Raw genomic sequence first — 15,314 nt, 5'->3', positions numbered from 1 at the left:
AAAAGAAAACACCCGAACGTTTTCTGTGTGTCTTCATCCTTGAGACGTTTAGAGTCAATTGATGCCGCAAGAGCACTAGTATACCTAAAAGATGGCTATTGCGTCTGGCAGTGCCTTATCCTCCTCTAAACTAAGATGTCGGCTCCTGGGGATATTTCTTGTGAAACTTTACCACCGCGCCTTGAATTTGATTAATGCGTTTAGGCAGGTCTGCTTTGCGTGAATAGCCTAGACCGCGGAACTCCCATAATGAAACCTCACGGCGCGAGTCAAGAACCTGCTCCAAGGTCTTCCCAAGCTTATCGAAGGCGCCAATTTGGCCGTCGAAATGCTTAGCATCCCACGCGCTAAGCGCATCCAGGGTCCCGGCAGGACGGGAGACAATGCTTTCAACCCAAGTCTTAACTGATAAAGGATCACCGCCGCCCTTTAGGGACCAAGTCTTATCCTGCAGCTTTCCATTAGGCTGAGGGTTGCCCACTGTGCCTCCGCAGAATCGCTTGTCAAGCCTAAGTACTCAAAAGTTAGCAGATTATTTAATAATGTCTTTTGCTTTTTCTTACTTAAGTTTACCATCCTTAGTGTTTTGGTAACAAGCTAGGTGCTCAAGTATGTCCCAAAGTTGAACGCTCTCAGGCAGCTTCTTCTCAACAAGGCTAAACACTGAAGTCCAACTATTGCGTGGCATAAGCCATACTAAAGTCTTAGGGCCTTGTGTTGATATACCTTTTCTTCTCAATGGGTGGAAGATGCTTGCGGTAAGCTCCCGAGCCTCCTTAATGTTCGTCAACATAATCGATAAGAAGCCTATGACATCTTTTGTAGCCCAGTCTGAACCGCCAGTTGCCTCTTGAAAGTATTTGGAGTCAAGCCAGTTCTTTTGAACATATACCAAGTTCTTCATCCAATTTTTTTGTCGGATTACTAATGGATGGTCTTCTTTCTGAAAGGCTGCGATTAAGAGGTCCTGTACAGCCTCGAGCATCAAGGGTGCCGTAGCTTGCACATCCCAGGTCGCTTTGCCGGAGACTTTAGATACACCAGGGAAGACCATTTTCCTCCAAGGGTTACAACTGTCACGAGAACCCTTGGAGTCCTGGATAGTAAAAGTTTCCCTAGTATCGAGTTCTGCCTATTAGGGCTGTGTTAGCCGACGGCATTCAGCTTGGTTACAGTGTCGTAAAGGTACTTACCATATTGTCCATAACGTTACCGATTATGCTTTCAAGCTCTTGTGTATCACCCAGATCGCAAAGTAGATCGTATTCGAGGTTTAGAAGCGATTTTACTGCTGGAGTGGTATCTACACCAAGGAACCACCCATTACCAGTTTGGCCTAATACCTGATGGCCTTTCATAGCTGTATTTGCCTCATCTGTACACTCCATGTTGAATATAGGCATGTGCGGAGTTTCGATCTCGAAACCTATCTTTGGTGTTCGGGCAGCTTGTACTAGGAATAGGTGTGTAAGATAGAATGCAAGTATAGTAAAGCTTAAGCTAAACATAATAGGCGAGTGAGATAAAGGAACAAGGATAAAATAAATTGTAAGGATAAGCTGTTTTACTGCAAACTTCCTCTTGCAGAGAGGGTTTAAATAGGGAGGTGAAATGTTATACTAGAGGTCAGTATGTAGAATAGATTTTAAGAATACAGAGGTAGGTCATAAGCTTATATATTCTTTAACCGACATAGTATCAGCATAATATGCAGGTTAGTACTGCTAAGATTATTTGTATTATTAGAATGACTCTATGACGTAGGTCTATTAGCTGCTTAAAGTATCCCACCGGGTGCAACTGGGCCTCCCTTCGCTCAAGTCCGAAAAACCCTAGTAGGTCATAAATAGATACTTCCTAAATTGTTAATTAGAATAAAATTTCTTGCATATGCCTTTAAATAGGGTCCCTACCCTCAGTAGAGTAAGGTCAAGCTGCGTAAGCAGACAATAAATCCACTCTTGTAGTTTAAAGCACCTCCTACCCTTTATATTTAGCAGGTTTAAGTATAGCTACTAGAATATCTAGAAAAAAGTCTGCAGCTATGCAATCTGTAACGTAAAAGTAGATTATTTTGTTATAATTTATTAAAGATAGCAGTGTTCGCATAGTCGATTGGCCCTGCATAGAATGTAATCTAATGTGTTACTTAATGCTTGTCGTTCAATATGGCAACCGATTTGTTAATCTGGGATTGGGTCAATCAGGCAGCTGCGCCAGAAGATGCATAGCCACCGTAGCCGAAGCCTAGGCTCAGGAGTTTGCATTATCTGTCCAAGACCTCTGTTTTACCGACCACCTAAGATGTGCTGCAGCCGACAGCGTTGGCATATCAAGCAAACAGTCGAGATATCACGTCCGATTCAGGCAGCTATTTGAAAATCGTCGCCACCGAAAGCCTGTATTCCGATCGACATTCTAACGACCCGAGTAATTAGTGAGCTAGATAGACCCCCTTTACGTCGCATACACGCCTCCAGCTTGGACAGAGGCTCATTACATTCTATAGTCAACCTTTTGAAAATGACCTGCGAGTAGATGTGCATCTGTGTCTGCCACCTTTGGGTGTATTAGGCGAGGCGCAGAAAGTCGAAGCTTCTTAAGCATGTCGGCTCTCTCGCCCTCAGCTATATCAACCTTTCAGCATCCAAAATCCGATGCACCACTCCCACATCCCAAAAGGCCCTGGTGGTTTCTCTATGACTATGCAGTGCCACTTCTCCAAGTGGGTGGCTAGACGAGTGTTGCACCCATTCGTCTCGTCATCCAGGCCCGAAAGATGACAGTTCACCCTAAACCTAAGCCATCAGGTGGGTTAAGCTCCAGGAATCGATTTCTCGCGGATCAATTCTAGGGACTTTCAAGGCGCCACTGAGTTGCTGAAATCAGGTGCTGCGCGCATTAGGGATGTCGAGATAGAAGTGGAAGGGCTTGAGGCGGAGCTGTTTGGAGGCGTTCCTGATTGCCGCAGCCAAGTCTAGAGACAGGGTGTGGTATACATTCTGGACTTTGGACTCTGAGGCATCATGCTTGTTTCAAGACGGTCGGGCGCAGACAGATGCATACGGTAGGAGAGGCAGAGCGTTAGGCAACGTAGCGAACTCTCTGCGCCAATACTCTAGTCTCCTAGCGTAATACCTATCTGCCTCATCTGCCTGCTCGCGCTTGGCGTAGTTAAGTTGCAAGAGCAAGCGCAACCCTTAAGACTGCAAACGATATGCCTAGTTCAAGTCCTAGAGGAACAACGACTAACCAATAACATTAGTAATAATATAGTAATATCCAAACACAATGTTATACACGTCCATGCTACAAAGAAGCACCGTAATTCCTAAGATTTTACCCCTCTTGATATCCTACACGCGTCTCAAGCTTGTCCATCGCCTGCTTAAAGTCGTCCTTATTAGCAACAGCAACATGCTCCAGCTCAAATGCTGACGAAGCCAAGAGGCCCTGCACAGGCCTGCCCTCCCTGACGCGTTGACTGAAACACATGCGCAGACACTTGTAGTAATGCGTCGTCGCCTGAAGTGCGTGGCGAAGACGCATCATGTTCAGAGGCCTGGCGATGCAGTAGTGAAAACCCATATTGTAGGCGGCCTGGTTGAGGAGATACCTGCTGACGAACCAGATCCGGGCTTTGGCACGGGACATGCGTTCTTGGCGGAGGATTTGGGCTTGGATGCGGGGTGAAGCAAGCTGGTCTCGAGCTTGTACTGCTGCCATTTCTCGCCGTCATCAGAGGATGTTGATGATGCGTTGTTGCCGTCGTTTTTGGACACTGATGTGGCCTCGCTGTCGCTGGAGGAAACACCTGGAGTCTGACTCCCGCTCATAAAGTCGCCTGCAGTGGTGGTAGTGGTGGTCCTGGACAGCCCCAGGACGACGGTAGAGACTGAAGAGGGATCAAAAGGTGGAAGAGGAGGAGGAGAAGGAGTAGAAGACGGCTGGTCCCTCTCCTTGCTCCCTCCTTCGAAATCCTCCTCGCCATCACCATCCTTGCGGCAGTCGTACAAACCTGAACAACACTATCTCCGCCCAGCAACTTGACAACAGGCACATTCGCGCCAAGTTCCTTCAAGAACCAGTTTCAAATCTCCACGCCAACAAGCAAGCCGATACCAAGATCAATCACCAGCCGATAGGCGTTCTCCCCAGCCCGTCTAACACAAAGCTGAAGCATGGTGTCCAGTCGCGCACAGAACGCCTTAACAACAATTACAACCGCTTCCTCTTCACCCTTTGCATCTCAACCCACTGTCTGACACTTCCACCAGCAGCAGTTGCATCGCCACCAGCAGCAGCCTGGTCACTACCATGCAACAGGATCACAGGCGTCATGTCGCCCAATCTCGGATCCCTCAGCCAGTGAATCCTACTCTCCAGCCCCTCAACCTCGCCTGCAGGCACAGGCTTAGTTGGAGGCTCAATACCTAAGGCGATGTTCAGCAAGATGGCACTACCCAGCCTACCACCCCTCATAGCCTGTGCAAAAGCATAATGCACATCCGTCTCGGACAATCTCATCAAGCGGATTGCATCAAAGTGCTCCACAAGGTGATTTGTCCGCTCCTTGGATTTAACAATGTAGCCTACACCAGTAATGTGGCCGATATGGATCACCGACCCGGCCAGGCCGTGCGCTCGACGGGCCGCGGCGAGGGACGTTATGAAGAGGTTGCCGATGTGGTAGTTTGTCTATCCAATGTTGCCGACGGTGGAGGCGGAGGACGAGAGCATGACGAAAAAGTCAGGTTTGTCTCCCTGCTGTGCCGATGAAGGCTCGAACTGAGAAAACTCGAAGTCAAGAATTTCGGTCCCTTCTACCTTTGCCGCGAGCGTCCCGTTCAACTCGTCGCTGCTCATGTCGAGTAAGAGCCTGTCCTGCAACAACATGGCGCACTGAGCCACGCCCTCAACGGATTCTTGAGAAGTGACGTCGATCAGGAGAACGCGGACAGAAGCGCCAAGACGCTGCGTCTCAGAGAGGAAGATAGGGTCGACACTGGGGTTGCAGGAGGTGATGACTAGGTGTTTGGCACCATTTTTGAGCGCCCACTTGCAGAGTGACAGTCCAAGGACGCCTGCGGCACCGACCATGGAGTACATACGGTCGGGGCGGAAGAACCCCTGCGTCGAGAGGGTAGGAGTCGTAACGAAGAGACTTGGAAGAGTCAGTCTGCCAGTTAGTGATGTAGCGTTTGGAAGACAACGAGGCGGCGCTGATGCTGGACAGGGCTGCCACTTCGATCATCTCTCGCAGGGTATTTCTTCGTCGTCGGGTGTTGCCATTTCCTGGCTATCCAAGACGGATTCCTCGAGGAGGAGAGAAATCGCTGTAGCTGTCGTCTGCTCGCGCGAGAGGAATGTCTTACGCAAAAGCTGCGCGTCCAGCTGTACCACCTCGCGAACCAGGGGCAGGCACTCCCACAAACCCTCACCAACAGACGAAAAAGCGGGCAGTCCACGTACAGAGACACATCATAAGGCACTGCTCCTTCTATAGCACGTTTTGATGACTGCGTGTGCAATCTCATCCAAGAGCCAGGGGCGTCGTCAGCATCATCAGAGGACGTTATTAACCCTAGGATTTGCTCTTGTAGATTCTTAGTAAACGAAGTTATGGAAGCTGGCCAGCGACTGACTCGTTCTCCTCTGACCTGTGGCCACCACATATGACAAAACCATTCGAGTCAGCTGCCGCGCGGCACCCTACTGTACCCACCCTACTGCACCCACCCTTTGTTATTAGTTGTTCAGCTGCAATGTAGTTGTCTCTGCGCAGTCAAGTTCACTAATCACAGCACTATATACACAGAAGTAGGGACAAAACATAAGGCTTTTGCTTAACAAGGGAACAATAGGAACAATACTCCTTTAATTAATTAGTAGCTCTCTATTAGGATTAACTTACAGTACCTTCCCTTTCAGGTATGCATTTACTGTATAATACTAATTTCTTTAAATTCAACCTACTGCTCTAAGTTGCTTCCTATACTCTTTTTTATTTAATAGCTCTAGTTAACTTTTACGCTCTACTTACTCTATAGTTTTTAGTCTAGTTAACTCCTTTAGTTAGACATACTACATTACATTAAGGAGGGTAGCTATTAAATGCTACAGAAGGGGGTTAGTTTAAGGTAGGATAGTTTAAGGGGGGCCAGCCCCCCTGACTTCAACCCGCCTACCAACCCCCCACAGATAAGATTTTATTTGCGTCACTTTTATATTACTAGGCCCCACTGATAGACGCTGCCCCTTGATAACCAGGTGTAGAAAAGTAACATTTAAATCAGGATTACATCTCGTAGACTTTCGCATCATTCTTCATCTTTCAACAACTTGTTACAAGCTTCTTCAGCTAAGACTTCTTTTACCTTTCGGGACAACTATAATCATGAAAGCATTTACCTTCCTCTCCATCCTGGCCCTAGCCTCCTCAGCAGCTGCCGTCGCCGTTGACAGCCGCGCAACTCTGCCGGGATTTGCTGAGCGCGCTTGTGGCACTACCGGCGGTACGTTGTCCCCCTTATATGCCCTACTCGATTGACAGACTGCATGGCACAAAGTTTCAACCCGAATGGCACAAAGCTGACACAGGCTAATCCCTACAATAGCTCCCTGTACCTCTGGTGACGACTGCTGCACCTACTGTGACCCGTATTCCGGCTGGACGTGCACTGATTCCACCAGCTATTGTATTGAGAAAGGCCGTAAGTCTAAACTCTATTCTTTGCGATTGAGCTGCATACTGACTTGTTGGCTTTCTAGAGGTTCCTGCTTTTGGCCAAAACGATTGTTGCTCTAAGGCTGTTGACTCCACCGGAAAATGCACTTAAAACTCTTTTCTTAGCAACGCTGTAGATTAGGATGTTTTACCTCAAGCGAAGACTAGGCGAAGGTTTAGAATAACTTCTTCATTAAATCCTTAGGGAACAATTTAGATTCTATGATTCGAAGTGGAAACCCTAAGCAAAGCTTAGAAGGCGCACTTTAAAACTAAATGATTTAAAAAGAAGAGCCTTTTATTTTACAGCTGGCTGGCTAGATGAATGTCCTATTATGTAAAGAGTTTAGGAAAATACATATCTCATTCGCCTGCCCGGACTTTGCTGCTTCTTCAGCCTATCCATCTATAAATTTATAAATATAAGCTCTCCCTACTAGACTGTATAGCTCTCTCTATTTAATACATCTTACCCAGCGCAAAATTACTAGGACCTTAGCCTCTATACTGGAAGCTATTACATCCCTAGCTTTTGACTCTCGCACTATAGTGTGCAGCCCATTGCTAGTAAGACTAAATATACAGTATTTACTATTTCGCCTCATTATCTTATGAAATCTGCTAGGTAAGCTGTTCTAAGGACTTTTATATAAAATGTACCTACTGGGGTGGGTTGTAATTGCCGTTTGTCTACTCAAGATAGGTGTGCCCGACAATTAAATCCGTTTCTGTACCTAGCAGTCTAGCAGTCAGCCTTATTTTCTACGTAATTTCTGTATCTTAATATTTGAACTAATACATAGACTATTTGACTTAGTGAATCTCGGCATTAATTCATACGTTTCATTTATATAAATTCATTATAGCTATAAAATAAGGAACTATTCTTGTAACTAGAATAAGTGTATACTATTTCCTTACTATATCTATTCTCTAGAGTAAGTTCTAAAGTGCATTAGTCTTACTAATAGCTATTACATTCAGGGTAGTCTTAGAGCTGCACTTGCATCTTATATTTTAATAGTATATCTAACCTACTACAGCATTTACACTATTTATTGCCTTACTAGAAGCAGCTATTAACCCTAATACTTCCTACAATGTCCTATTACTTAACTTAGGCAACAATGCCAGCGTACGCACCACTGCAGCCTCTATTAATTAATGTATCTCTTCTAGCGACATACCTCCCATTTGTGTGCTCCTCCTAAACGCTAGCTTCTTAGAGTTTGCAGAGTAGACGTACTTAAAAGACAGCTTCAACATAAGCTTTGCAGCAAATTACCTTAGCTATTTCCTCCTTACACTATTCCTCTTGCAGAGCATTAACAAAGAGTGCAGGAGAGTAGTTTAGGTAGGAAGTAATATGCATAACCCCTCCTACCTAAGCATCTCAGCGAAAACTACCTAGATAACAAGTAGTAGACCTTATGCAGGATAGGACTACAAATAGAATTGCCAAGGGAATATAGAGCTCTAAGGAAGATAACCTAATTTTCTGCAGCAGCTTCCGTAAGTACAGTGCAGCAAAGATGTTTATTACTATATTAGTATAAGTACTTTCTATCCTACTTACTCTAGAAGGATACTAATATTCTCTCTATAAAGGGGTAAGCTTTAGAAGCAACTTATGTCGTCTTGGGCTCTCTGTCTAACTGGCTTTCGATCGCTCTATACTGCTGACGGGTTGTGACGTTTAGACGTGCATAATCCGAAGAAATACGTAGGTATATAGCGCATCTCAAACCGAATTCCCCGTACTCTTCTCCAGGGATCTGACAGACGCTAAGCTGCAGTTTTATGACTTCGGCGCTTATGGTCAGAGACAAGGGGCTTACTCCGATTGATTGATCAGTCGAGGACAGCCGTTAATAGATTATCCCGAACCACTGTCTACCCAAGGGCTGTATACTTGCATAAGAACACGACCTTGTCGGGGCGAATAATTACCATCTTGCGACTGCTTTAATGAGATTAGAGAATATTCTATGCAACAATGATCCTCAATAGGTTGCACTATAAGATAGGAAAACAGTTGAGACATGCAATCCAATTCGCCAAGACTATACTCACAGCGCCATTAAGTAATTCTTCATATTGACAAAATCGTTATATAATCTACCTTAAATACTAGACCCTTTCCGCCGTCTAGGATAACAAGATTATTACTTTGCAACGCCTTTTTTTGCTCAATACTAAAGAAGCTATTCTTAACTTTAACTTAGAGTTCTTAAGATCCAAGACATTATTCACTATACTTTCTACTACAATCCAGCTGCTTTCCGCATCTCTTGCCAACTAGGCAGAGAGGCTCGAAAAGCTTGCTACTAAGTTGACAACTGCAGTAAAGACTATGCGTGCAACTAATGAACTTTCCTAGGAGGAGTATAACACACTAGTATCTTTAATTTGCAATGTCGGCAATGCAGTACGCACACTATTAGATAACGTATATAATACTAGTATGGCGTAGTATAAGGCTACTACTATTTGCCTCCTAGTAAACTAGAACGTCTTCAAAAATATACTAGAATTAGGGTTTATCTACTATTAAAATATATCTAATAAAGTTAGCAGAAATGCAGTACTTATTAGTAAGTAGCTTAACTACTCTACTCATCCGTATAGAATATCCAACTTACATCCTAATTTAGGGTGCATCTACTGGGTCTTAGTTGCAACTAGTTTCCTTAAGTAAAGGGGCTACGACTAAATTGGCTACACCTCGCATACGCGTATTTTCGCCAATTCGATAACATCGAACGCAAACGCCTAATAAAGTAAGACTATTAAAGAAGAGCTTAAAAGTATTAAATAAGATTCTAAAAGTCTAGTAGAAAAAGGAGAGAGTATAGTCTAGCCGTCATTGCGGGCGGCGTTCTGGCAGAATACCAGGGTTAGGGTCGAGGGTTGCGGGCAAAAACGGGCGGGCATGGTCCGTGCATTGTCGCAGGCTGATTCTCGCAGATTACGGCGTGAAAAAACAAAGGATAAATAAGGATAACGCGCCCCACATGCACGGCAACCCTGGGGTCGGCGCATTTACCCCACGCCAAAACTGCCAAAATAGTAACCCTATGCCAATTGGAGGATGGAGCGTAAGCCAGGAGCGAGTGCTGCCAACTGCACCCAGCAGGGCCGTAAGGTGCACTGCATACTGCAGTAAAACAGAGGTTCTTGCCTGGACATAGAGAGAGAGATGTAAACCTCCACGTATGCAGCCTGTGTAGAGACCGCGCAGCATAAGCAAGCCAGTAGGGAAGGGAATTCGCAATGTAGGGAGGTAGGTTAGGGGGCTGGAGGTAAGTAGATGTATACCAGTTAGGGTTACAGCAGGTGTAGTAAGTAGATGCGCGGATAAGGATACTAAAGAAGAAGATAGGGAGGCAAGAGGAGGAGGAGGAGAAGGAGGAGGTTAGGGTTAGGGTTACTAGCAAAAGGGCAAGGATTCAGCCTAATCTATTCCTAGTAGTCGTAGTAGTAGCTAAAGAAGTAGTAGTCTCTATTATACTCTACAACTAGATAATTTACAGTACTATAGAAGGAAGTAATTATAGAGAAATAGTAGTACAATATTTTATTTTAATACTTTACGTCTTACTATAGAGTCCTCTTTAGTCTTTAATTGTTCTAAAAGGTTACACTAATAGGAGCCTCATATAGACCTGTCTAATAAGAGATTAATTATCTATTCTATACATTTTGTAATAAAGCACTCTACTATAATGAAGAGTATAGCCAACCTACAACTTATTGCTACTCTATGTAGCTATTTCTATACTCTAATTAAGAAGATTATTTTATTTATTACTAGGAAAGAATGTAAAGGTAAATTCCTTACGATAGTAATCACTAACGTCCATGCAGCAAAAGGGAAAAGATGTAAGTTACTGTAATAGTTAAGGTGGAGGTAGGTTAGGCATTTACTATAACACCCTAGAAATAGGCAGCTCTCTATTTAGTATTACAGTACGAATCAGGGCTACCTCAGGATATATCATTCTATCAACTTTAACAAACTATAGTATATTAAAGCAACAAGGTTCATTCCCCTTTCTCTTTTTAGTACCTCACTAATTTCTCTCTGTATTAAACATATAGTTTAATTCATGCATTGAATTAAGTACTAAAGTAGTACGTAGTATAACTTTAAGTATTAAATAGCAATAGTATTAAATAGCAATAGCATTATATAGTAATATAAAAGTAAAATAAATAAGACACTACTCTATATCACTATACTAGGATATAGCTTAACAGTCAAATATTATTTAGTTAGTTTAAAACTTCTTAAGCTTTACATTATCCACTTTAAATTCTAGTTTATTGTATTAAGTATTTACATAGCTTAAATACATTACACTTCAGGTATAAACCACTTTAACAGCTAGTAGTAAACCCTAAAGGTAGTCTGTATAGATACTACGTGCTTATAGGTCCTTATTGTTCCATATTAGCCAAGTTCTACCGGAGTATAGGAGTAGCAATTGATTTTGCCATGCGTACTAGGGTCTATGTATTGATAGCCAGCCGTCTCCTTAGCAACGTCAGACCCACCCAATTTAACACAGAGAACCTAGACACCGAACGTCTAAACCAACGACGTTGCTGTAGGCATGCTATTCAAACCACCGACAAGAATACCAGGATATACTCTATGTCTAGCTCCTAAGCACTACCAAGGCGCATACAGTCCCTACAGTGCTATATAGAGCAGCAACAGGTAATAGGTCACAGGCAGCAGCTTGCAGCTCTTTCCCTAGTGTGACTAGCATCCCCGAGCGCCATCTCATCATGGTTAGGCGTAGCAGCAGCAGCAGCAGCAGCAGCCAGGGCCTGGTAGGCAAGATCGACCCGAGCGCGTATCTTGTGTTTGTTGAGCGACCCCGTGTTGCGGTATGTACGCACTGCAAGCAAGCACTCCGACCGGACGGCGCCATCGAGGCCCATTTCCGCCGGGCCCACCGGCTGAAGGGCGAATTGCTCCAGGGCGTCCTCGACAAGGCCTGGGTAACGGCCGCCGACGGCGCGCTCGAAGACCCGCACACCTGCGAGCTGCCGCCGGACGGCACGCCGCCTATTCAGCAGGTGCCTTTGTTGGACGGGTACGGATGCACGCGGTGCCCATTCCGAACGAGCAGCCGGAAGCTAGCCAAATTGCATGCGCAGCGGGACGTACACGAAGCCGGCTTGCCTGCCGTTACCCCTACTGCGGCTCATGCTGACAGTCCAGGGTGGGGGGCGGTCCAGGTGCAGTCGCTGTGCCGAGGGCGGTATACGCGGTACTGGATTGTCCAGGCCCGTGGCGTTGGGGGGCTGTCTGCCTGGCAGGATAGTGACGACGTATTCGCAGAGCGCCTATTGAGGCAGGAGAGTCTCATGGCGGCCGAGGATGAGGAATGGGGGCGGACCATCGTTGCCAGCCTAGACATAAACCAACAGTCAAGCTGGGTCAGGGAGATGGGATGGGCTGTGCACCTTGCCGGCCTCGACCTGATCGACCTACACGCCGCTGGGCAGGCGCCTGTGTCCGAGGCCGTCCGCAGGGCAGCCTGGGACGAGGGCTTCAAGGAGGAGCAGCGCCGATTCGCCCTCTTATCGGAGAGCTTCCGCCGGGAGGTGGCGAGATGCTCCCTCCGGCTGGGCAAGGTGCCCTTGGAGACGAAGCGGTGGCTGAAGAGCATCGACCCGTCGAAGCCTCACGGACGGCCGTTCGAGCTCGGCCAAGAAGCCGACACGGTCCGGAAGTACCAGGGTATCTGGGAGCGGTACCTGTGCTACTGCATCCGGGCGCACCGGCTAGGACGAACCGAAGCACGGCGCCAGCGCGGCGTCCGCTTCACCGACGAGCAGTGGACTGCCCTCGATGCACTGGCGGAGTCGCTCGACGCAGCAGGCGACGCCACGAGGGAAGAGGACAGGCGGCTTGGCCGAGGCGGCTGCGGCAGCAGCAGGAGCAGCCACCCGCAAGGGGGGGGGAGGGCCCCAGCAGCCAGAGGCCTAGGAGACTGGCATGAAAGCGACAGTGCGTACGAGGCAAGCAGCGACAGTAGCGATTCCGACATAGAGGGGGCCGGATACCAACGACACCGATCTCCCGGCCAGAGCGGCGGCAGACCAGGCGAGACAGACTACTCTACCGGGTTCCAAAACATGATTGGCGACAGGCCGGAGTACAGTGAGGCCCTCGATCTCCGGGTCTACAGGTTCTGCGTCGTGTCCCTGAAGCAGAAGGTAGCAGTTGACATATTCGCTAACCCGCTGCTCCACTTTACCGCCATACTGGGCGTCCTGGACCCCAAGAGGAGGGGTGTACCAGACGACACTGCCGGCAGAGGCAGCAGCGGCGGTGGCAGCAGCAGTGGCAACAGCACCGGGCCAGAACCAGGAAAGGCCGTTGCCAGGGGCGTCAGCGGCCTCGGTTGGTGCCCGGCATCCAAGTTCACGCAACGGCTTGCCGGCATCATGTGGGGCGGCCGGATCCTGATGCTCGAACACTTCTTCGAGGCGGAGCCAATCGACGGCGACCCGAACGAGATCAGCGTCGCGGTGATCGAGGGCTTCGTCGAGCAGTTCAGGTACTGGCTCGCCGACGGATCGCACACGCCCTTCAGCGCCATCATCCGCATGATGGCGTACGGCAAGGGCCACCGGCGGAGGGAGGGCGGAAGGCCGCGGGTGATGTGGGAGGCTAGCGGCAGGGCGCTGCGGTACCTAGGGCAGCGGGTAACGATTGAGGCGTTCCAGAAAGCGGCGCGGACGACCCTGAAGACGGCGGAGGCAGCAATGGAGGAGCTGATGCGGGGCGGCTGGGCCGAGGCGCGCGAGGCGCTGACGCTCGACCGGGTTGTCGACACGGCGCTCTTCGAGGGCGCCGGGCAGTCGTTTGCTACAAACGAGGCGAACAGCTGGCTGCAGCCGGGGCCCCAGAGGCTGGCTGAGCTTTGCCGGGGCTCCCTCTGGGACGCGAGACTGGAGAAGTGGCGGCAGGACGGCGTGCTCGGTTGGCTGGCGAAGGCGGAGTCCCTCAAGCGGTCGCTGCTCGCCAGCGTGCACGTCTGGGGGGGGCAGCCCGGGCGCGGACCCGAGATGACGACGGCGCGTTACTGCGATACGCAGGATATGGCGCGGAACGTATTCGTCTTTGACGGGCAGGTGATGATCGTCACGGACCGGGACAAGAACCGGGCGATACGAGGCCTCAGCCGTAAGGTGGCCCGGTTCCTCCCCGACCGACTCGGCAAGATGATGGTGGCGTACATCGTGTGGGTGTTGCCCTTTGAGAGGTTCCTTCACGCCGAGGCCGGCATCCACGGGCCGTCCCGGTCGCTGCACCCGTGGCTGTGGAAGGACGCGCGGCGGGGTATCTGGGGCACGGCCGAGCTGAGCAAGGAGCTAGACGCCGTCACGAGAGGGACGATAGGGGTGTCGCTGACAGTGTCAAGCTACCGGCACGTGGCGATTGAGCTCGGCAGGAAGATCCGCGGCCTTGTGGTGCGGCAGGTCGAGGTCGAGATGGCGGAGGAGGACGACGGGGCCGGGCCCGGGGCGGGGGCCCACCGAGGCGCGCTAGAGACGGACCCGCTCACGGGCGAGGCGCGGAGGAAGCCCCGGATGGAGTTTATATGGGACCTGCAGGCAACGCACGGCGGCGTTACGGCAAGGCGGCACTACGCCATGAACATCGAGTTCCCCAACCAGCTGCAGCCGGAGATGGTAGCCAACTTCCGGGAGATCAGCCGGCTGTGGCACGCCTTCCTCGAGTCGACGTCGTCCGTGTCGATGCCGGCAGGGGAAACAACAGCCGAGGGCCAGCAGGGGCCAGCAGCAGAGGCAGAGGGGCAGCGGCAGCAGCAGCAGCAGCAGCAACATCGGCGCCAGCAGCCCACCCCCACAACCGCGCCGGGTACGCCCGCCCCTAAACGCAGGGCTACAGGGCTGGCAGAGACGAGCGAAACGCCCGGCAGCCGGGGTGCCGAGTCGGGGCGTAAGAGGAGGGCCGCCAACGACGCCATGCTGGAGTGGAGAAGGGTCCCGGACGAGGACGAGCTCGAGCGGCGGCTCGAGATCGGCCTCCATGGGCTCTTTGGCGAGGGCGCGCGTTGGAAGACGGCAGAGCAGCACGAGAGCGCCCGGCAGGTGATGTCGCTACAGGGAGGCAAGGTCCTGATGGTCGTGCTCCCGACCGGGGCGGGCAAGAGCGCGTTGTTCATGCTGCCGGCCGTGCCCGGGGTCCACGGCGGGGTCAGCATCGTAGTCGTACCATTCGTCGCACTCCTCAGCAGCCTCACGCGCAGCGCACGCAGGGCCGGGCTCGACTTCCTGTTGTGGCAGCCAGCCTCAGTGACGGGGCGCGTGGAGCGGGTCCGGGTGGCGCCGCTGGTGTTCGTGGGTGCCGAGTACGCCAACTGCGCCGAGTTCGCGTCGTACGCCGAGGGCCTGCGGGCGCGGGGCCTGCTGAAGCGGATCTTTGTCGACGAGTGTCACACCGTGCTCACGGACGCGGCGTACCGGCCCCAGCTGCTCGGGCTGCGCGGCCTGCACCGGTACGACCGGCCGGTGATCCTGTTGACGGCGACGCTGCCGG

The 15,314-nt window shown here is 49.8% G+C and overlaps 4 protein-coding genes across 4 annotated transcripts; 1 reads left to right on the top strand and 3 right to left on the bottom strand.

Annotated features, from left to right (window-relative positions):
- Positions 1–130: 130 nt before the first annotated feature.
- Positions 131–1,508, bottom strand: CH63R_05351 (uncharacterized protein; the record flags this gene model as incomplete). The annotated part of the gene is made up of 3 exons (XM_018300326.1): positions 131–509; positions 564–1,132; positions 1,194–1,508. The coding sequence occupies 3 exons, from the start codon at positions 1,506–1,508 to the stop codon at positions 131–133; spliced, it is 1,263 nt and encodes a 420-aa protein (XP_018158176.1).
- Positions 1,509–3,339: 1,831 nt separating this feature from the next.
- Positions 3,340–3,654, bottom strand: CH63R_05350 (Hybrid nrps pks; the record flags this gene model as incomplete). Its single annotated transcript, XM_018300325.1, has 1 exon — positions 3,340–3,654. One exon carries the CDS (start codon positions 3,652–3,654, stop codon positions 3,340–3,342), a length of 315 nt encoding a protein of 104 aa, XP_018158175.1.
- A 564-nt stretch (positions 3,655–4,218) lies between these two features.
- CH63R_05349 (Hybrid nrps pks) lies at positions 4,219–5,109 on the bottom strand (the record flags this gene model as incomplete). Its single annotated transcript, XM_018300324.1, is given in 2 exon segments — positions 4,219–4,698; positions 4,717–5,109. 2 exon segments carry the CDS (start codon positions 5,107–5,109, stop codon positions 4,219–4,221), a joined length of 873 nt encoding a protein of 290 aa, XP_018158174.1.
- Positions 5,110–6,397: 1,288 nt separating this feature from the next.
- Positions 6,398–6,839, top strand: CH63R_05348 (uncharacterized protein; the record flags this gene model as incomplete). Its single annotated transcript, XM_018300323.1, has 3 exons — positions 6,398–6,515; positions 6,618–6,713; positions 6,772–6,839. The coding sequence occupies 3 exons, from the start codon at positions 6,398–6,400 to the stop codon at positions 6,837–6,839; spliced, it is 282 nt and encodes a 93-aa protein (XP_018158173.1).
- Between the last annotated feature and the right edge of the window lie 8,475 nt (positions 6,840–15,314).

Source organism: Colletotrichum higginsianum, chromosome 4 (assembly GCF_001672515.1).
Source record: "Colletotrichum higginsianum IMI 349063 chromosome 4, whole genome shotgun sequence".
Lineage (NCBI taxonomy): Eukaryota > Fungi > Ascomycota > Sordariomycetes > Glomerellales > Glomerellaceae > Colletotrichum > Colletotrichum higginsianum.
This window is presented reverse-complemented; position numbering and strand designations above follow the sequence as displayed.